Here is a 23,218-nt window from a genome sequence, read left to right as displayed (position 1 = left end):
TAATGAATAATTAATTCATGAATACTATACCTTCTTTCTTATATCTAAACATATTTTTGTTCTTTTTTGTCACAATGAAACCATGATACCATTTAATGTAAGTTAAATTGGTACATTTATTCCTGATCAAATGAAAAATCAACAGGAAAAAACAAAACAAAACAACAAGGAAATTTTTTAAATCAAATTTATTACAATTATGTACATTCATCTTTTCATATGAGAAATTCTCTGTGACAAATACCGACAGGGTGTCAACAACATCAACAGAGCCACATACAGCAACAATGTGCATTTCATATAAACTCTTACAGATCTTTGTTGTAAGCTTACTTATAAAACAGATCCAGCACACACACACACACACACACACACACACACTCAGCTCATGTAAATGAGACCGAATGCTTAAATCCCTAAACTGAGTTGCTGAAACTGAGCAGCAGGATGTAGATTCTTAACAAATCTATCATAAAAACAGTTGGAGATGAGAATGCAATATTAAAAGAGATATAGGCACTGAATGTGTGGCTTATATAATGTTTAATTCAGTAGCCCTCATAGCGGCTTTACAATGATTAGCTAAAATAAGCATACTATGTTGTTTAAAGGCCTCTGCTGCTATGCTACTAGAAACATGCTGCCAGTTGCAGGAACTCCTGAATGTGGTTTTAAGCAAAACTGATACATGCACACACACTCACACTCAGTCTCATTCTGAAGCCGATGGTCTTCCTTCCTTCTTGCCTTTCACTTCTACTATCAGTAACTCTGAAATGATACTTCTGACACCAATAAATGCAATTTACTTTCAAGATTAAATGGACTTTACTGATTCCTTTAGAATGATAGTCCACCCCCCCTCCCCCCAAAAAAAGAGTTATTTTCAATTTCATGTCATTCCAAACAGCCTTTATAATTGGTTTTTGTGTAAGTTTTTCGAGTAAGTTATTTAATGACAGTTCATAGTGACCAGTTGAGCTCCTAAAAAGAAAAAACTGAACAGATCTTCAGCTGTTAACTAAAGAACCACAGTGGCAATATTGAGTTTAACTAAAGAACATGATCAGTCCAATTTCGTGAATGAACTGTGTAGTATGACTTGTGAACCAGATCAACTGGTTAATCGAAAACCATTCATGAATCTGACTGATCTGGTTCTTTCATTGTGTTTTTGGTGTGGTTGTATGGAAAGGAGCAGTGTGAAATCTTTTCAAAATATCCTTTTGTGTTCCACAAAAATAAAAAAGGCTGCATAAAGCTTTAAGTAAATTACAGATTTATTTTTTTCACGCTGAACTATTCCTCTAATGTTCAAAAAAAGTTTCTGCATATCAAATGAACACACGCGGTTTCACTTGACATTGTATCACATGAATATATGCTATTCTTGTGTGGGTTAGTGTTAAGCCAACCCTAGTCTAGGAAATAAGAAGACATACACACTTCCAGAAAAGCTGAGCTCTCATTGTGACACCACAGACCCACAATTCACCTGGCTGCGCTGTAATCCGGTTACTCTGAAGGTCATTTGTTAAAAGTGAAAATGTCACAATGGATCTGACACTCTAGTCACTCCAGGATCTCTCTGGCTTTGTTTCTCATCAGCTGGCGAGTGAGTAATTTCATTAGTTAAATATTCATACCTTACTCTCCGTTTGCATCACGGGGAAAATTTTTTCTGCTTTTTTTTTTAATCCTCTCAGGACTTTCTGAGAGAAAAGCCCCCAAAGAGAAAAGCACAACTGTCAGCACCTCCGCTGAAGCATCCATTGTTTTACACAGTTTAATTACAAAACCCCAGCACCGTTTCATGTTAAGATTATTCACTGCAGGAGGCCTTTATAATTTGGACTGGAGGGTCTGTCATGTAATATAATACAATATAACAGGCTTTCAGTATTAGATTTCCGATTTTAGCCTCCTTGACATTTCAAGCCGCATGAACTAATACATCTGTTATTTGTCGATCATTTGATTATTAACATACTTCATAAACCAAATCAGCTACCCTGCTGGAGACTGGAGAGATACGACAGAGACAAACACATTTCTCTTTCACCTCATTGTCTGTGTTTTCATACGTGTTTTCCCTCCGTCTCTTTCTTTCTCCCACCGAAATCTCAAATCCACCATCACTCCGATCACAAAACACAAGGCCTCGTTGTTACACAGACTGCTGAAGCCCGGTGTACTACACAATCTCAAAACGTTTGAAGGAGAATTGCTTCACTATTACAGATTACAAGGTCTACCACCGGTTCATACCACCACAACAAACACGCTGATCCAACAATGTTCGGACTGTGTGAACTAGTTTACTGCTAAACAAAACAAAAGAAATGGCATAGAAAGTCCAACAATCTCAGATCACAACTTTCTGATTTCATTGGTGCCTCTGATTTGTCTCTACAGTCCCTACACTGCAAATTATGACGTTTGTATTGACTTGAAGTGTTATGGAACACTTAAATGGGCTTTTTTTGGGGGGGTGGGGGGGGTGGGAGTACTACAGTCTCTAGTAAAACAGCTAGCTAGCATTTTAAGGGAAATGCACGGATTGCATAAAAAAAAGTCATATTTTCTTTTGTTGTCTTTCCAGAAATTTCTGTTGCTGTGCTTGTTCAGGCTTGCAGAAGGTTTGTGCCGCCACTCTGGTTTGCACGTTAAAAATTCAAAAGGGTAAAGAACTGCAGTGAAAGGAACATAATCCACCTCACCTGGTGCTTTCGTACAGTGTCAATTGATGCTCACGGTAGCTGTTTTACTGCAATGAGGGTGTGATATCAGAACTTAAATGAACTCTAAGGAAACTGAGAGAAACGAATGGATGGATGAAGTTCGGAGTTTGTTTCTAATCGACCTCACTCTCGTTGCTCGCACCCTCTGGACGCCGCAGCTTCTCCACCTGCTCGTTTATCTGTCCGTCACCTCCTCTCCTGTCCTCTGTCTGCACGCTCAGGTGGTCTTCCTCATCCGCATGGGTCACGTCGTCATCCTCATCTTCATCCTCATCGTCCTCTTTCTTCTCCTCCTCCCCCTGGACTTCCATACGGACCTGGTCTTTCAGGTCCAGAGGAAGAATGGAGCCCAGGCCTACGTCTCCGTTCAGGCAGTGCGAGCTGGACGGGGTAGCCTGGGAGCTGTTGCCCTCTTTGATGGGGGAGGAGTTGGTTGACTCGTTGCTGACAGGGGAGATGTCACTACTGCTGTTGGTGTGGCTGACGGACGGCGGGTTGGACAGCGATCCGGGTTTGAGAGGGATTTGCCAGGATGGGATTTTGGGAACAGAGGGTGAAGCGGGGAACTGCCTCCTGAGAAGAAAGAGGACGTGAATAGAAAATTACAAGTGTTTTCTTCAAATTGCTTGCTGAAATCTCTTACAACAGAGTACACATTGTGCCTCAGGCTTGATTCTGCCTAAAATATGCACAAGTTAGTCCAGCTATTGTGCTTTGGAAACACGAGCAGATTTGTCAGTCTGAAAGTACATGAGAGATTATGTCCATATGTGCTCCACACCTGCTATCTGATTCAAAACAAATCACAACAAGCATGTCCTCACAACAAAGGTAAAATAAATTTAAAAGCGACTTCAGATATGTACCATCAGGGTGGTTTTGTTTGAATATATGAGGCAACAAGTTGAGCAGATGGTGAGCTTGCTTCATATTTACAGCGAAGTTCTCACATCTTGAGAAGGACAACCAGACACAACATTCAGACACTGGAAGAAAAAGGTAATTGCAGCTTAAAATGTTTAATGAGAACGAAACAGCAGACAAACGAAAGCTTTTATCTGTGCGAATTTCAGATGTATGAGATTACTTGGATATGAATTTGCATGATACATACATAATCAAGTAAAGATTAATGAAAGTGAGGGAACATCCATCTTGGGGCATCGAGGGAACCTGTTGGATGCATCAGGCCTCATTAACCAGTAATGAGCCGGTTCCAGCTACATGCCCCGATGAAGAGAACGATATGACATACAGATCAAACCATTCCAGACACATTTATCTGCCAAATTATCCCAAGGCATACTAATATCAGCTGCCCTGAGTGAGAAACAATGCTCTCCACTCTTTTCCACAGTGACTGGAACATCAACTAAAGACCTCTTTCATGATGTTAAATGTTAAGTACATGTATCTTATTCATTTCGAGCACCAATTTTAACACTGTAAAGAACAGAAAAATGACTTGACTTTATGTCAGACTTTATTTTGCACAAACAAAAACAAGGCTGTGTGGGAGGAAAATATAGTTTGCTCAGTGTCAAACTGTTGTGTATCAGAAAATAGGTCCAAGGTCATGTAATATTTATCATTTTTATTATATATATATATATATATATATATATATATATATATATATATATATATATATATATATATATATATATATATATAGTTTGTTGTTGTGGAAAACCATTTTTAATGTTTAGTGGGCGGACAGATTGACACCCAAATACACAACATTCTAAATGAACATCCTTCATTGCCACATTTTGTCCGTCAAATCAAATATGCCATCTATTGTCACAGGTTTATTTAAAAAAGTGAAATGTTACCTGCTGAGAAGAAGACCCTTCAGAGACACAATCTCAGCCTTGAGTTCACTGATGCTCTGAGACTCCAGCATGCGGTTGGTGGCAGATGAGGCCTGTAGACACAAAATTACCAATGATCATCATCATCCTTATTGTTTTGAAAACAAATCTAAAAACACTTATTATTTACTACTATAGGCTTTCCACACCTCAATCCATTAACCAATGATTATTCTGAACCCTCTGTAAACATAATCATGGTTATCTTTTAAAATGTTGCTTAACTGACCTCTATCTGGGGTTTAAAAAGTTATGTATCCTCTACTGTCGGTAAAGATGGAAGATCTGCCCCAGAATGTGAAAGCTCTACCATATCTGGCCTTATTTACAAGAACCTGTTGTATTAGTATGCAGCATATGCAAAAACTTGAAAAACATCAGCGATCTGTTAAAGTGTGACTTTTTCTAATTTGATTTGTCAGTCACTCAATGAACACACAATAATCTGATGCATTCAAACTGCCAATACAAGACAGTGAAAGTCTTCAAAGTCTTGATATCAAACTACAACTACACTGACGAGTCCCAGGTAATGTGTCATCTCTACCAAGAAGGACCAGATCTTTTTTTTTTTTTTTAAAAAGGCTAAGGGAATTAATCATGCCATTTTTACATATTTTTCCATATTGCAGACTGCTGATTTGAACAGGACAGAGGTGTTTGATAAGATGGCTCTGGCACAACAATGGCAGTATTCATTAAGTCAGGGAGGTTTTTATTAAAAGAAGCCTTATCACTAACTGCTTGCCATGGGATGAATTGCTGAAGGGTGTGATGGCCAATTGAAGTGGCCAGCAAACATTTGAATAGCAAATGACTTCAAGGGAAAAAAAAAAAGCCCCAAAAAAAATCAATCCATCATTTTTCCTCCTAAAGAGACAGGCGGTTGGTAAGAGAAACCCTCTTCAGTGACAGAGATTTGTAGCACCTCCAAATTTCAATATCAGTTCTCCAAATGTTCTAACAGATTACCCCAGGCTCTCAAGAGGCTACATGGAGCCAATGACTCTTTGAACCGTCCACAAACAAACAGCCCACATCTACCCCATAATCCCATTCCACTTCTTCTGCCCACTGAGTGGGGGAAAACGAGAGCAGGAAGAGGAAGTGAAAAAAGGGCTGGGGAGAAAAGGAAAATAAAAGTGTAATTAAGAACATCGGAGTCACTGGGGGCAGCTAGTTAGAAAGTAGAGACCCCCTATCGAGAGGAGAGGGATAACTTGGACTCTTCCACATGTAATTAAATCTAAAGTAAATTAATTGAATCACATCTAAAAAAGGATCAGAATCACTTACAGCGAGGGCTGGGGAGGGATAGTGGTTTTGTCTCCTTTCTGCTCCTAAAGCCCTCAGATAAGTGCACCGTTTTCGAAGAGGCCACATCTGATCCAATCCGAGCGCATTAGGCCTGGTGAAGACACTCTTATTACAGGCCTCACCTCATTATGGCCATCTTAAACCCACACTCCCTACGGCACCCAGTATAATAAGGCTGGAATGTACCTCGTGCTCATTTTAACTTTGTAATGGGGAAAAAAAAATTAATTGCTTCGGAGGCTTAGCTTACACTTCTCGGACATAAAATCTAAATAATATTTTAACAGAGGCTACAAAGAACCTCTCAGCCGGTGGTGTTTAAAGTTCCACGGTTGCAATTCTTCATTTCAGGAGCCGAACGCACATGCACACATTTAGTGATGACCGTTTAATTGCTGCTAAAGGCCTTTCTCTGCATGTCTTTGACTGTGTGAGCAGCCATCCAGTCAGAGGGGTCAGTGCAGTGTGATCGGGGTCTGTCACCATCTTAAGTGTGAACAAAGCTTTGCTTCAGTCTGGGTAATTATTTAAGGAGGTGGAGCGTACTGTACTAGAGAGGTATATGCATGTACTTCCACCGAGTCAGACATGGAATACATTAACGCAAATGTCTGCAGAACATTAACAACAGATAATGTTAAGAAGCATTAAGAAAGGCAAGTTAAGAAATGTCTGAATGCTTATTGATTCACTGCTTCCCGCTCTGATGCATTTTTTCTCTGCTTAATGCATGTATATTTATGGTGGAATCAGCTTGAAAATAAATCCCAAGGGAGTGTTTTCTGGTGAAAACACTGGTACAATTTATTTGAGCCTGTTTATTCACTTTCCCAGTGGCAGGGCATTCTGCGGTTGAAGGCGGAAAAAAAATCGAAGCGCTCCTAATCTTCCACGAGCAGCCACTAATAAAGACAGCTATCGTTGTATTCAAACGGCACAGCAACTGAACTCAACCAGACAAGAGGATAATGCTTTATACAGTATATGTGGAGAATGAGATGCAACATTCTGCCTGTTATTCAGTATTAAATATTATCAAGGTGAACAAGGTGCTTTTGCTTAAAAATAAGAACTCTTAAATTTAACTCAACAGATACACATTCTACTTCACAAAACAGTATACTGATGACAAATGAGTTGTACACAAACTGGCTGAAACTTGACTTACACTAAAAAAGAAATTCAAAACAAAGCTGTTTTGGAACTGACAAAACTGGCAGTTAAACACTTGCTGATAATCTCAAAATAGTCAAATATTAGCAAATATATCAGTCTACCACTACTCTAACGCATTTTACCATATTTAATCCATTCCACAGAGAATTAACTCCGAAAATATGACTCAGAGAAAAATGCAGATTCTGCTTTTAAAAGGACAGTTCGTTCAAAATTGAACATTCTCACATTGTATGGACAAAAATAAGTTATACATTCTGCAGAAGAAAGTTATACAGGTTTGGAACAATATGAGGGTGAGTAAAAGACCATTTAAATTTTTGGGTAAACTATCCATTTAAAATTATGCATTCCCAAAATATATTGTTAATATATTATAAATATATAATAAAATATATTGACTATTGAAACAAAAGTATAATGATTTGTAGAGCCTGATAAAGTACTTGAGTATTTTGATCGGTACAAAGAAAATGCAATAAAATTACATTTCTCTAGAAGTTCCAACCGACTTTCAGTCTTAATCAGTCGACAAAGACTTCATCAATCGCCATTTGAATAACAGCTTCAGGTGAGCATGAGTAAATTTAATCTGGTGAGCATTGAGGAAATACAAAGTATGTAGCCAATGACACGAAAAGAAAATGTTAAACTATGAGCACAAACATAGCCACAGTTTAAGTGACTGCTAAAGAGAAACAGGCCCACTGTGCTCATACCACAGAATATACTTTATTTGTGTGGCTTTGGAAATATATAGATATACAGTATAAAAATGTTTACATAGCAGCTGAGGAAACAAGAGTCACCATGTGTTTTAGGTTAAATACACATTTCAGCATTAGAGAGTTTAATTGCCAAGCTTGGCGCATTCCACACCCCAAATAAGCAACTCAGAAAACCACACAATGAAAACGATGCACAGCCAAAAGGCTTAACACGTGTCCTTAATTTCATGCTCTGAACCTGAAAATAATTTCCCGAACTTCCCATATGGCCTCTAGACAACAGGGCCCCGCATCTCTCAAAACAAAATGTAAGATCAGCGCAAAGTACACTTTATGATTTGTTTAATGGGCGTTTAGATGTGAAGTATACTTTATACACACTGCTGCTTTCCGGCAGGGCACTCATGACAAATGAAGCTTTTTAATTTAATCTAGAATTTGACAGAGAATTTCAGCCATTTTTACTTGATTTAGGGCAGCTGTTGTGGATGATGACCTAAAGTTATTTGAACAATAGATCAATTTTTTTCTGGAACTAGTGGAGGCGGGTCTCTTTAACAGCAGAGGTGAACTGGAGATTATTTGGCAATTCAGTTTATATATGACGAACTTCAAGACGACGACGGAAGGATGTTGGAGGGGAAAATGTTGTGGTAAGTCTGCAATTCTTGCAAACTTGAGGGTGAGAGATTCATATTTTCACTTAAGTTTCAGGCCAGATGTGTTTGCATATGTTTTCCTACGGGATCCAGATGCTTCAGTAAAACCCCCATGCGCTTGACAAGCTGTGGACATAAAACGCCCTCAGTTGTGATTCCAAAGTGCTTTTTGGAGCCTGTTACGAGATGATTTATCGGAGCATCGTAAGATACGAAGTGCGTAGAGTTACACATTCTGAGGTATGGCAATGTGTTTTCAGCAGGCGATTTCCCTCAGATGACTTTTCTTTATAGATAAGTACGTGTCTTTAGAAAAGATTTGAAGGCTGTATCATCATGAGCATTCTTGTGAAAGATAATGACATCATAATGCATTAAATTAGCATGTGATAAAGACAACAAAATCAGCACTGCCACAATAGACAAACAACAAAGATGAATTCTGTATCTTTCTGTGCATTCCTTATTCTTATGCTGTTGACTATTAATGTGGGTTGTAAGGCAGAGTGATATAAATAAATAAATAAATAAATGAGCTTTTGTTAATGTTTCTCAAAAGTGGAAACCAATAAAAATAGCTATATATAATATTTATTTATTATATAAATATATACTGCTGCTTAAAATAACTAATAATATACAATAATAAAACTAATTATTTAAATAATAAAATATATATAAAACATACATTTTTAATTGTTTAATATTGATTAAATATTTGTTTATACTATAGAAAATGTATTCATCCATTCATTTAGCTTTTTTAGCTTTTGTTAGTTTCTCAAAAGTGAAAACCAATAATTTTTAAACCAATAAAAATTACTATATATTCTACATATTTACTACTAATTACTTTATAATGTATATATTTACTACTTTAAATAATTATTAATATATGTTATTCTTATAAGTATATTTGTTTTATATTTAAAAACATTTTAGTTTATATTGTAAAATTATTTAGATTAATATATTACTACTTATATATTAACACTTTTAACCTGTGATGTGCTGCCACATATCATGAGAAATCCTCCATCACACAACCCTGCAGCTTATAAACCAGCTAAATTTAAAAGCTATTAATTATGAACAATACACAAAATATATACAAACTAACTGTAAAGGCAACATTCCCAAGCATTATTTATGAACAATAAAAGTTTCCTTCGTAATTCTTTAATTGACAGACCTCTAAGTTGGGGCTCAAAGAAAATCCTACTGGTCCATCTCTTCTAGTTGCAGTATGGGTGAGGGTTAAATGAGGTTTCAACCCAGATGAAATTAGCATAAAGCAAATGACAGATACAGGAGAGATCAGGAGGGGGTGTCAGCGTGGGTTCACGTCCTGTCCCTGGATGGCTTGCTTCAGCGTTCTGGAGATGGCCGTTCACGTTCTTTATGGAGCTCCCATGACATGCCTTGTCCTGCTGATGCACATTTTTCTATTCTCAGCAGCATATGAGTTCTGTCACCACTAATATTTACATCAGGGTGAGGCATCAGTTTCAGTGTCACTGAATAATGCCATGTGTTGTTTTAAACTCAAAGTGGCCTTGTTTTATAGAGGCTGTGCCCCTGAAACTGAGTGCCACAAAGGGCCTTAGGAAAATGCACACTGAAGGGAGCATTTAAACTCAACAGATCAACAAAACAAGTAAAGACAATCATTCATAATATCTCTGAGAGAAATGACATAACCAGGGAGGAATGCAACTTCCTTTTCACATTTTACAGTAACTGCAATCTCTGTATCTAAGGTATTTCAGAGGATGAAAGGGAAATTCTGCATTTCTGACCTGTTAATTACGCAGTTTAATAGTGCTTACGTAATGCACATGGAATTATGTTCTCTGATGATGTCTAAAACAACAAAAAAACACAAACAGGAAAATGAAAAGAAAAAAAATCGGCTATCACTCTATTCACATCACATTCTTTTCTTACATATAGTCTGTAATGACAGGAATGCCAGAAAGCGGAGGAATGTTCAGATTGTATGATTTTCCTTTTCAGTCACTTCTGTTGAATCAAACCAAAATGTTGCTTTATCTCTCCATATGGAAACTTACTGCAACTACAGCACTACCTGACAAACTGTAAAGTGTTAGCTCACCCAAAACAAAACAGAGATGTCATGTAGTCATCCTCATCGTTTTTTTTTTTTTTTTAACAAATGTAGATACAACAGGCTTTATTTGAGAAGAACAGGCCTAAAGGCATTATTTACTGGATACTTTTACCTCTGCTGCATCACTCAAATCTCATTTGCACTTACATTTAATTCAAAAATAAACAAACCAGGTTTAACATCAACTATGTCAAATGACAAGTTTTTGTGTCTTATTGACGTCAAACCTGATTCAACATTCCTTGCTGCATGTTATTTGAATTTAATAAAGTTTAAGAGCTGTGGTGAAGGGGAAGATTTTCAGTGAATAACAACTTATATTTTGCCTTGTTATTCAAATAAAATTATTGACTTCATTAAATCCTTAAAATTCATAAGAGAAGATACTTAGGTGTAACATCAGCTAAGCTGTCATATGGACTACTTTTATGGTGCTGTCTATCATGAAAAACAGTATACTGGATTTTCCATGAAATATCTTTTTTGTGGTTCATAGAGAAAAGTCTTATGGGTTTAGAACAACATGAAATGAGCGTGAGTAAATGATGACGGAATTTACATCATTATATTTTAATTTTCCCCGTTTAACAATTGTGGCAAGTGTCGTTTGATTACCTGTGAGTTAGCCAGCTCTTGTGTCAGCTCCTGTATTTTCTTCTGTTGCTGGACCAGCAGCTCCTGCACTGAAGCCAGGGTCATCTGCAACTGGGTGACTGCATTCAAAAACACAAAAATTAAGATAAGACTACACCCAAAACAATTACCAGAACTTCACGAGCAAAGAAACGGCAGGTTTAGTCAAGATCCAGCGCAAACCGACGTATCTGTTTGTTTGAAAGCATTACAGACGATCAACACGCAGTGGTTTTCTCTTTGATTTAGCCTTCAGCTCAATCAGTAATATAAGACACCTCTATTTGTACAAGATTAATCACCTACGTCTGCTCTTATATCAAATCAGGGTCTCTTAACCTCCATTAGCATGGGTTTGAAACGCTGGCTCTATGGAACTCTCCAAACAATCAACAAGATGGAAAAAAATAAAAAAAAAAACCTGCTCATTTGGGAGGCAGGAGGGCTAGACACTACTGTCCTCACTAATCTTACTAAATACAGCTCATTTTCCTCCCTCTCTGAAGATTGAATTATTGTCAGATTGTGCCGGTCCCGAGGATTAGAGAAAGCTCAAGAAAAACAGCCCTAGCAGGGCCAGAGTTGGTGTTATTAATGGGGGTATCATTTCAAATAACCCAGAGCACAAGTTGCTCTCCCCCTGTTTCCAGTCACACATGCATTCCCAAACAATGCATTAAGTTTCCAAACTGATTATGTTACAGAAAACCAATAAACGCCTCTATAAATCATGCTCTGTAAAGTGTTAAATCAACTCTAATTAGATTAACATCAGCAGATATTATTAGCTGCCGACTGTTGGCTCTCCAGCGCACAGTTCCAGAGCTCTCCTTTCATAGAAACAGCATTTCCACTTTCTGCTTAAGAGCTGTTACATGTTTCTTTCTCTCACAGCCTTCGTCTGTCTCATTAGGTGACTACTTACAAAATAACAGACGATGAAGTTTTTCTTGCTGAATAGTAATGATGGCACAAACTTGTCCTTTCAGATTAGTGCATTAGTATTAACAAAATATCTGAAATACGATTTATTTTTCTCTAAAAACATATTTAAAGTAACAGTTAACTCAAAAAAATGAATTCTGCCTTGATTTCCTCATGTTGTTCATAACTATTACAATGTTTATTTTTCTAACCCTAACACATAAGGAGATATTTCTCAGAATGCACATTCAAGCCTGGTTGCTTGGTTCATGCATCACAAGTTTGAATGTGTGTTTCAATGCTATATGACAGAGGGGAATATTTTCAGATATTTTCAATATTTACAGTCCCTAGACATACCAGTCATATGGCTACAGAAAACTTGATACATAGCAAACCATATGGGATTCACAACAAGTAAATGACGGCAGGTTTTTTTTTTTTTATTGTTGGGTGACCTATCCCTTTAAAGAAAGAAGAAAAACTACTTCTTAGTATATGTCTGACATAAAGCAAAAATAAAGCAGGAATGCCACCCACTGCCTACGTCAACAGCAATTCCAACAATTTTACACTGAGAATGAGCAGCAACTGCACCAGACTTCTAAATCCACAAACACTCACTTCATACTCAAAACACAAGAAATAATGCCTCCATTTAGTGTGGCTCGGGTTTCCACAAACGTTCTCTTTGGAGAAAACAATTGGCTGAATCTGAGATCCTGCAAGTGGCTTCGCAGCTGCTGTGAGGAGGCAGACAGTGTGTATAGCGTAAATTATTCAGTAAATACCTCAATATAATGTACACTGCATATGTCCAGGCCTGTCTGAGCCTTTATTGGCCAGCTGGTCACCAATATGCTCTCTTTACACAAAGAGACCAAGCAGCTAGCACAATTCCATTACAGCCGGCACGAGCGTGAGTGTGCGCAAGCAACAAAATGCTTCCAAGACCTGTTCATTAATTGTGTGTGGAAAGTTGTTGGGAAATCATAATGGGAGTCAAGGCCTACACTTAAAGGCTGCAGGAGTAATTGAGTCACATTCAAAGGAATACAGCATTCCAATGCACTTGGCACTAGAGAAATACATGAACTTTTAACAAAGGAGTGCGGGCAATTGGCAAGAGCGGCAGTCACTTGCTATTACTCACGTTGAGAGAAGAGGGGGAAACTCACTCCGTAATTGCAACCCTCTCCCAAACTGTTAACTGAAACAGTCATTAACTACAATAGCAACTTGGCTACTGCAGCCACGGCAAATTAGATCAGCGGCGTGACTGACTGAGTGACTGCGGGTAGGTACGGCTCTTCCAGAAGAAAACGACAGAGTGGCGGAGGGAAGGAGGGAGAGAGGGGGGAAAAAAGATTGTCAGGAACAAGTGTTTCACAAAGGAAATATGAAAAGCAGCTTCAGTTCGGAACAATTTAAATACTCTTATCATCTGAATTTGAATGTGACGCTAAACAAAACAGGAATCCTGCTAAAAACCAAACAAAATGAGGGCCAGACAGGCAGCGTAATACAAAGTAAGCTTTTTTTTTTGCATATATGAACCAAAACGGCAATGAAGAGGCTCATTTGATAATCAGATAAAGAAACCCACATCAAGCTTGCACGCAATGGCTCACAATCGACTGCCTTTTAGTAACCCTCCCCAAACCAAAAACTGGGCAATGGGCAATGTAATACAAAGATGCAGCTGACTAAAATCACTCGCCTTTATTCTACATGCCCCAAATTTGCTTATTTTGATCTACGGGATATAGAAAACAAAACTATATGCATAACAGAAGACTATGCTGAGACTAGAAATCCATGCAGAGATCCAGATCATTTCCATGGTTTTATAAGGCAAATATTAATATGGCTAAACATTATTAAATATTTTTAATAATGTACATTATAATGTAGTGATGCCTAAAGTCATTGCCAAAATAACTGCTTTCTGTTTTAAGCTTTTTTTATTTTTAACGTATTTATACAAAATAAGAAACATTTTGATGTTGGAAAATTATCAGTTTATCGGTATCAGACAAAAATTGGAATACTGGTGCATCCCTATTTTCAATGCTTAAATATACTTAAGGAAGACAATACCATTCATTAAGTATGCAAATAGACATGAAAAAAAAAAGACCAACTACATTTCAGCATAAAACTAGTCTAACTTGTATTAGCAAATCTTTTTTTGAACTTTAAAAAGAAAAGACATTACAAATAGATTTAAAGCACAGCTAAATCTGAAATTATTTACTAAAAAACCATGAGAAGTAAGTTCAGAGGTTTAGAACAAAACCTTAACCAGACGAATATCAGAGTGCTTCTTTATAAAAACTGTAAGAAAATAAACTGCATCATTTGTCCTGCATTGTCTTTCTTTAGAATAAATAAATAAATGAAACATTACAAGAGTGAATTGTCATTTACACAGAAGGAGCCACCCAGCTGCAAGTCGACTGTGGCACTAACGAGACAAAGTTTCTTCGGGAAGTGTCCCGCTTTCATGGTTGCCGGGATGTTTAATTACACCGGGTGCGTAGTGGGTAAAGAGAGGAGGAGGAGAGAGAAGAGGCATCCCTCTCTGACAGACTAGCTGAGATTCCTCACCTGTCCAAGACGGGAGACGCACCTGTCACCACACACTTAATCACCAGCGCGCTCGGGGCCCAAGCAGGGAGCCACACCACCACGCCGAAAATTAAAATGAACTTTCTTGCCATGCAGTTAAGAGAGCAAAAAAAAGAAACGCTGTCATTCCTCTTCCCCTCATTAATATTCTGAGGTTAAGAGCTTTTCAGCGAAACGTAATTAATTGAAGCTGAGCTGACAGTAAACAAGCAATTTCAAATTAAAGCAAAATGACAGGACCGTCATTTGTAAAATGTGAGCAGATTTTGGCGACAGATAAACGAAGGAAAATGTTAAGGAGGAAAAAGTGATGAAGATATTAATCTTCACCTGTCTGTGTCAGCGTGCCACTCATTTCCGCGATGTTGCTCTCGATCCGCTGCAGATGCTTCTTGTCCTCTTTGCTGCTCATAATGAGGGGAAGGATGTATTTCTGCAATTAAAAACACGGCACGCTATTAGAATTCCACTCAGGAACAAGGAAAACAGGCAAACGGACCAGGACACACTCTGTCGCTACACGTCAAAAAATAGACAAAGGGCTAATCTATTAGTGTTAGTGTAGTCAAACTCAACTAAAACCCTCACTGAAGGCTTCTTGTATTCATTTAATGTCATGATTTAGTTTTTAAAAGCTTTACAACATGTTTGATAAGAAATATTGTGAAATAACATTTTCAAATAAATAATTTCTGTGAATTTGTAGCAGTCATTACTCCAGTCTTCAGCATCACATGATCCTTCAGAAATGATTCTAATATGCTATTCTAATAACTGTCACAATTAGGTGTTAATCTTGAGCAAAATAAACTGACATAAAATAAACCACAAATTTTAAAAACAATACAATACACCCTAATTTATATAACAGAGTTGAAATTGATAAACATCACCATTAAACTAAATATTTCCCTAAAATAAAGACTGGCTAAATCCTGTTTTGAAACTTAATGGAAGTGATTAATTATGAATAATGAAACAGACTAGTTAAAGCTACATTTGAGAGAGGCTGGATAAAGACAGCACGTTTTATTAAAGCTTACAGTGTACAGTATCAGTACAATATGATATTAAACAGGGATGGGGAGAAGAAAAGAAGAAGGGAAAAAATCAAAACAATACTAGTGCTTGAGCTTGATTTCACAGCATCAAATTCAGTATTGTGTTTGGCAACAGCAGATAAAACATCATTATATTCATTATTATTAATAGGCCTGCATTCATGCTGAAAAAAACAAGACCTTTTGTTTTTATAATCCCTCTCAAAAGTCTTGTGGTTTTCTCACTTCATCCAGAGCAATTTGCCTCAATGGCTGACACAGAGGCCAAGAATTAAGCATCAGGGCATGACTCTGGGTTCAACATCATTAAGTCTTTTAGCCCACAGGCTGGCTTCTCCATTTGAACATGTCACCTTCTGAGGACAATTGCTTGTCAGAGTTTAAGCCTTGTAGAACAACATCTCCAAACACTGAGAATAAGCGGTAAAGGTCAGACGGCTAGCGCTTCCAGTAGCTGCTGCCTGGTTCTAATGCCATCGCTGTTTTATTTCCAAACCCATGCGTCGATTTGTTTCCCCAGACAAACAAACAGCACCTCGATGAGGAGATTAACATGCCATTTGGTGAATAGCTGGGTGCTGTAAAGCGTAATGTGTGTGTGCAGGCTCTCCGTCTGGAAAACAGTTGGCCTTAACAGGTTTTCACAGCGGCGCAACCGTTGTTGACACCGGCATAAGTAATAAACACTTTTAAGTTGAAAAAAATCAGAATGAGTGTCAACACCAGGGTAGTTAATAAGAGAGCTGCTGTGAGCGCTGTTTACAATGTGCTCAATAGCATAAATAAAGTGGAGGAGGAGGCCGGGGCATATGGTGGCACCGGTGAGCCGTTCCCGACATGACAGCAGTGAGAGCTTTCGCACCAGGGAGCAGCACCTCCAGCCATGGTCACAGATCCACCGAACAGCAGAGATGCACGCGGGGGACTGGAGAACCACAAACTGTGTGTGTGTGTGTGTGTGTGTTGTGTGAGCGAGGCGCAAAGAACGAAAATGAGAAACGAGCGAGCAAGAGAAAGTTACAAGAGTAAAAAAGGAGGACATTTATGCATTTTCTGAAGAAAATGCGAGTGGTGCTTGTCTGCACAAGAATGAATTTAATAATGCTAAGAGTATTGTGAACGGTTGCCAAGGCGTCATTACTTGGTTATGTTTGGAGTGTTTTTCGTATGTTGCTAGAACATTTCTAGTCAAAGAACTCACACCAAAGTCTCTATTATACTGTCATCACTAATCATGTCTATTTTTTGCCCATTGTATTGTCTGCCAAGAAAAAGTCTTATATACTTATGGTTCATACTACCATTCAAAAGTTTAGGGTTGGTAAGACTTTTTAGTGTTTTTTGAAATGCAATTAATTTTTGTAATATTTTTAAAAGAAGTCTCTTATGCTCACCAATGATGCACTTATTTGATCATAAACACAGTAAAAACAGTGATTTTGTGAAAAATTATTGCAACTAAAAACAACTAGTTTAACTAGGATTAGGGTTTTGTTCAAATAATGATAGCAACAATGAAATAGGAATAGTAACAGTAATAACTACCTGAGCAAGCACCAGTAATGAGAATGAGTGAAAATGAAAGTTGTTAAAAATGAGAGTTAATGTCACATTCTCAAAACATCACTTCAAGTACTGAACAAGCTACAGTTTCAGATTGTAAAACGCAGACTAGTGTCAAAGGAAAATGTGACTTTTTCTGTTAAAATGACATGGGTTTGGCTCACTACATTAGTAAAAGCTGTCATGTGGGCTACTGGCTTTATAGAGCGCGTGTGCTGAGAGCAGCAGAGGGACTGATTGACTGAAGTACCCGAGTGCAGACGGAAGCTTAGGAAGCTAAACATGCATTCCTAATCATGACATCATGGGAGTTCCATACAATGTCATTGTAAATTCTCTCTTAAAAGCCACTGCTTCATTTTCTTTCTCTTATAAAACACAGTAATAGAGTCCACATGCTCCTGTGGGCAGTGTGGGTTTAATGTCACTGAGAAACAGGGTCTCTCCCTTACTCGCACCCATCCGTGCCCACGTACAAAACCGAGTTGTGATAGTACTGGAAAGCAGCAAGAGTACTGCATCTGGGTTTTTCCGAAAGGGAAAACAAAGAAAGATCTAGGGGTTGAGATGAACTCATTCCGATGACGTCACACAGTAACCACAGCGATTTACATCATCAATGTAAAAAACATATACAAAAGTAGAAATGCAGGGAAAAGCTTGAGTTCTCAGAATAAACACATTTTGAGAGATAGGCTATTGGTGGCACTTAGACACGCACCCGGTAGAGATGATGAAAGCCAAAGGCCATTCCTGCCAGGATGACAGCCAGGGCACTGTAGTCTCTCCATCTGTAACCTGAGGGACCTGCAGAGATACACACACAAATACAACAAGCCCATCTATTAGTCCAACCTTGGGAAAAGCTGTTGTGGGCCTTCTGGAAGATACCTTATTTAATTTGACATGAAAGAAACAGAACTATGGTGTACAGAAATGCAGTATATCCATTGGCCTAATGCTGAAACACAAGCAGAATTTTTGTGCAATTCACTTATAAAATCATTCTTGTATGAATTTTTTTCTTAAGATGGTGCCGGTAACCCAGATAATTTCTGTAAATCGATATAAAGTGTCCATTTTAATGAATCAATTCAATTCAATCACTGATGCAGTGATTTGTTTGAATCATCACTCAAAACTTTCCACAGAAGACCACTAATATTTTTCCATATATTAAAAAAGCTTTAGCAAAAACGTAAAATATGTAGGTAAAAACTGCTGTATATAAATGAAAAATAGTCAATATGATTCTTGCTTGTGTTCATTTAGTGAAAACAACTTTACTAATTTTTACTTTATTTTACTTACATTAAACTTTTTGAATCTTATGCTCTGCAAGGGTTTGGTCAAAATGGCTGATTAAAAAAAAAAAAAGAAGAAGAAAAAAAAAACTGATCATGAGTGGAAAAAAATATCCAGAAGCATAAAAAAAAAAGTGAAATAACTGAAAAATATTGCAACATATATTTTATTAAAATATGTATAGTAAATATTTTATAATATTATAAATCTAAATTTCCACAAGACAAAAAAAATAAATAAATAAATAAAACTGACTGTATACATTTTATTAGATTTGTGACTGCACCACACACTGCCTGTACTTCTACCCCTTCACAGCTTTTTTGTTTACGTCAAACTACTTTTGAAAAACTGTTGGGGGAAAAAAAGTAGTAGTGTCTACAATGACTAAAGTTTATAGTCTAAATAAGTCTATATGAATTGGTGCTCTTGTTCCTAGAAGGAAAGGTAAAAGAAAAAACATACGAATTCTGATTACACGTGGCTGTGGAAGCGTAAACTAGATCTGAACTTTTAGATTAAGTACCACATTACTGTAAAACAGAAATGTCATCAGCTATGACTGAGCATAACGGAAACTCCCGATTACAGTATTTGAGAGGAAAAAGTACTCTGTTCAGGGTAACTGTGATCTTGAAGAAATGAGAATAGTGTAAAAGATCACTCGTACGGTTTCTGCTCAGACCTCGCACAAGCGCTCACTAGTGGTGAGATGAGGTGTGAATGTCGCATAAGAACAACGAGTACTATCAGGAAATGAAAGCCCACATCAAAGATCCCTCCTCACCCCTCACACTCATTCTCAGAGAGAGACAGTTGACCTGGCAGAAGGCAAAAAAAAAAAGCAGAAAAAAAAAAAAAAACCTTCACTGCAGATTAAAAAACTAAGAAAGTGAAAATACTTTTCTTTGGGAGCTAGACCCGACAGAATGCTCTGCTTTAAAGGTATTTAACGTGTCAACATTTGGAGCAGCATGATGATGAAAAATCAAATGCTGAACCACTTAAATAACATGAAAAGAACTGAAAAACTCAAAAGAGCCAAAGGTCGCCGAATAGATAGTCCCACCCCAAACTCACGCCATTGGTTGAGCCTATGTGCCTGGCTGGTCAGGACAATCAAACAAACAAGCAATGTTTTAAACGTGCCTTTTCAGAGGAACAACTTAATAATGGCTTACTTATACATGGCATATTAATCCTTGACATGAGAAGAAGAAGAAGAAGAATAAAAGATACACTCCAGCTTTAAGTTAGGCTTTAACCAGCTTCTGAAAGCAAGAGCAGCCGTTTCAATTCATGCTGAGGCAATCTGGCAAGGCACAGCCAACAGAAAGGAGGGAGAAATTATCATGCAAATGTTTAACGGCACACCAAACAGAGAAGTAATTAAAGCAAGCCTGGCTCTGGCAGGTCAACATGTCAGATACAAAATGCTCCATTTTGTAACATAGCGAGGTCTGCGGAACAGGTGTGTTACTGTAATTTGTTTGAATCTGCTCTACTGAATACAAATAGACAGGCTCTCTAATAGACTAGCAAAGCAATAGTACTTTTTCATTTTTTTATGCGTAACTGAACAAGCTCTTTTTATCTGATTTATTATATTAGAGGTCTAGTAGGGAGACCCAAATATAATATGGCACTGATTCTTGAGACATGGGACAAAATATGTCCCACAATTTTACCTGCCGTTAATTTAAAAGAAAAAAAAAAACACATTTTAACACTAGATCACTAGACTTTTCTTTCTCTTTTAATAAATTATCTTATACTACTCCTACACCATGTTTAAAGTCTTGATTAAAATAAAGCAGACATAATAGCAAATAAAAAATAAAGTTTATATAATTTCATATATAAAGTAGTCATTACTCTTTAACACAAATTGTAAAGAAATTATTTGGTAGTTTTAGATGATTTTCCTCATTTTAAGAAGACATATAGAAGAGAACAGATTACTCCAAAATAATTCTGAGGTAAATTAACTTTTATTTCCCCACTTTTAACCTTTCTTCTCCTAGGAAATACTCAGGAATCAGTGCCTTGTCACTGAAGACTGAAGCTTAGTTCTGCTGAATGAAGGTGACATTCTACACCAGAAAGTACTTCCAAAACTTCCATTTAAAGAACTTCTGACAACATCACTTTTTTTGTATCAATGGTAAACATCACTGAAGTGTCCTTGCAGGAGCAGGGCGTGCAGGAAACGCATGATGGCAGCCTGGGCGATTTCAGAGTCCTTGAGCTTAGCCGGTGGCCGTGACCCATCTCCTACATCAACTTGAGGTCCAAACGGAGGTCCTTCTTCCACATGGGTAGCCCCTCAACCTCCACTTTCCACTCCTGCTTTTTATTTGGTCACTTAAGGTGTGAGCATGGCATCCATTCTCCTTTTTTCCAATCTCTGTTCAAATTTATTGGGTTCAGAAAAGGCCCTACTGTCCTTCTGCTGCTTGAAAATAGAGATCAGAGTATCCATTACTTCGATAGAGATGGATGCGGGTCCAGACGCATCGTCCCCATAACAAGGACATCAAAGAGAGGGACCCCCTCTTTCCAACCTGACCTCCGCGAAGATCTCCTCACTCTCCCCTCATTATGCCATTCTCTCATAGCCGTTTTGATATAAACCCCCCCACTCTAGTGGGGCTGAAGCCTAACTACATGGCCATCCCATCAACATCGCTTTCATTACAAAACATGAGATGGTGGGGAGTCAAGGACAGGGTGGCAATAAATGAGGGTGGAATACATCTGGAATCATTGTCATACAGGTTAAGCATTATGCGAACTTCATTCAGGATTGGTAAATCAGCAGCTGGCCTGGAGCTCATAACCCGCGGAGGTAATAAAGATACAGGCTGCAGAAAGGCCCTCAGTGGGCCAACCAACCAGAGATCGTCGTAACCGTGCGGACATCATATCGCAAGGCCGTGCCAGAATTAATTATGTGCCCACGCAAATGCGATGCTCTACACCACTCATTTCCGTTAAAAACCAATCGTCTAAGATAATAGTTATGTTCGGACACTTATAAATTATCAGCATGATATTCCAAGGTATTCAACGCAGTTGGCCTGTTTTGAATTGATGTATGGGTGAAGGTTTAAACAGGATTATGGGACCACAGAGGAGATTGGAGGATTCATTTAATATAGTCACGCACCATTCGGTAGAGAAAATCTACTAGACTAGACAAGTCATGTTTAAGGAGCGCATGGGCCACAGAAACATACAGCAGGTGGGCGAGTGGAGGGGTTATAGGGTAGACCACCTATCCTAGCAAAAGCAATTGCGGTAATACTCACTGTACGGGGCTAGTGGAACAGGGTGAGCGATGTGTGCAGGCCTGGGGACGGCGACAGTCAGCGGCTCCTCCGTACTACCAGAGCGCTCGATAGCCAGATCAACCTCCTCATCAGTCAGCCCTACATGAAGAGAAGGTGGTATGACATTAAACACATCAATATTAGAGATTTACAAAAACATAAAAATAAAAAAATATATGCTCAAGGGCACCACAGTCGTGGCATTGCCGGCTCGAGACTCGAACCCACAACCTTAGGGTTGGGAGTCAAACTCTCTAATCACTAGGCCACGACTTCCCCTTTGAAACCTGCAAATACAGTAGATCTAAATGTTAAAACTCTTGCTAAACTAGGTTAATAGCACTATAGGCGCCAGACATATACCAGGAGAAGCAGCTTTGGAGGTCCAAAGCTCTGAGCTCCTCTCCATTACAGTCAGATCTCAAGAACAGAGCCTGTCCATTTCCTGCTGCTATATTTCCCCAGGTAGAGCTCAGCGGAACCCCAGACAGATAAAATGCATTATTTTAATTTCTTCATTGTAATGTAAATGTATTACATAATTTTGCAAATGCCAATATAATTTAATCTTCAGATCTTTTTTAATGATTTTAGTGGTGATTAAATTGCATAGAGGTCTCTGATGGAAAATGACAGAAGAGGGAAAAAAATCTAATATTAATATTTCCCTTTGTGGAAAAAAAACCTGGTTTATTTCCAACACTGCACGCAGTCATTGGTCTGCGTCTTGTCTTGATTAAGCGACTCTATGCAGGCCTAAACAGAGCGGCAATGGAGTAGACGGAAACAAGAGACCGGAGAAATACTGGGAAAAGAAAGACAGAGGCGGAAAAAGCCTGTTAGTCGAATGTACTTACTTTGACATTTAATGAAGACATAAAAGCGGGAAAACATTATGAGCTTCCTCTACAATAGGCACATAAAAGCCAATGGTTTAAAAAGGCTCCAGTTTCTATTAAACTGTAAGTTACACATATCAATTTAATAAATCTACTGTATCCTACAACACACATACACACTCCCTCTGACCTTTGTTTGTCCACAGTAGACTGGAGTGTGTCAAGTCTGTCATTGCATATTTAGTCACTCTCGCGCGTGCTCTTGCTCTGTTTACTGGAGATATCCCCTTGGGCATTGACTACT

The 23,218-nt window shown here is 38.1% G+C and overlaps 1 protein-coding gene across 1 annotated transcript in view; it reads right to left on the bottom strand.

The window, feature by feature from the left end:
• Positions 1 to 2,494: 2,494 nt before the first annotated feature.
• The window catches only part of LOC109048440 (peroxisomal membrane protein PEX14-like), a 59,530-nt gene continuing 38,806 nt past the window's right edge, over positions 2,495 to 23,218 (bottom strand). Inside the window, exons 4-9 of the mRNA XM_042713313.1 lie at positions 22,055 to 22,174; positions 18,160 to 18,245; positions 15,145 to 15,247; positions 11,242 to 11,339; positions 4,577 to 4,668; positions 2,495 to 3,314 (exon numbers count right to left, since the gene is read on the bottom strand). Coding sequence (XP_042569247.1) covers positions 2,855 to 3,314; positions 4,577 to 4,668; positions 11,242 to 11,339; positions 15,145 to 15,247; positions 18,160 to 18,245; positions 22,055 to 22,174 — 959 coding nt within the window. The 3' untranslated portion in view covers positions 2,495 to 2,854. The remainder of the gene's footprint in view (positions 3,315 to 4,576; positions 4,669 to 11,241; positions 11,340 to 15,144; positions 15,248 to 18,159; positions 18,246 to 22,054; positions 22,175 to 23,218) is intronic.

This window comes from Cyprinus carpio, chromosome A23 (assembly GCF_018340385.1).
Source record: "Cyprinus carpio isolate SPL01 chromosome A23, ASM1834038v1, whole genome shotgun sequence".
NCBI classification, from domain to species: Eukaryota; Metazoa; Chordata; class Actinopteri; order Cypriniformes; family Cyprinidae; genus Cyprinus; species Cyprinus carpio.
Note: the sequence above shows the minus strand (reverse complement) of the source record. Positions and strands in the feature narration are given on the sequence as shown.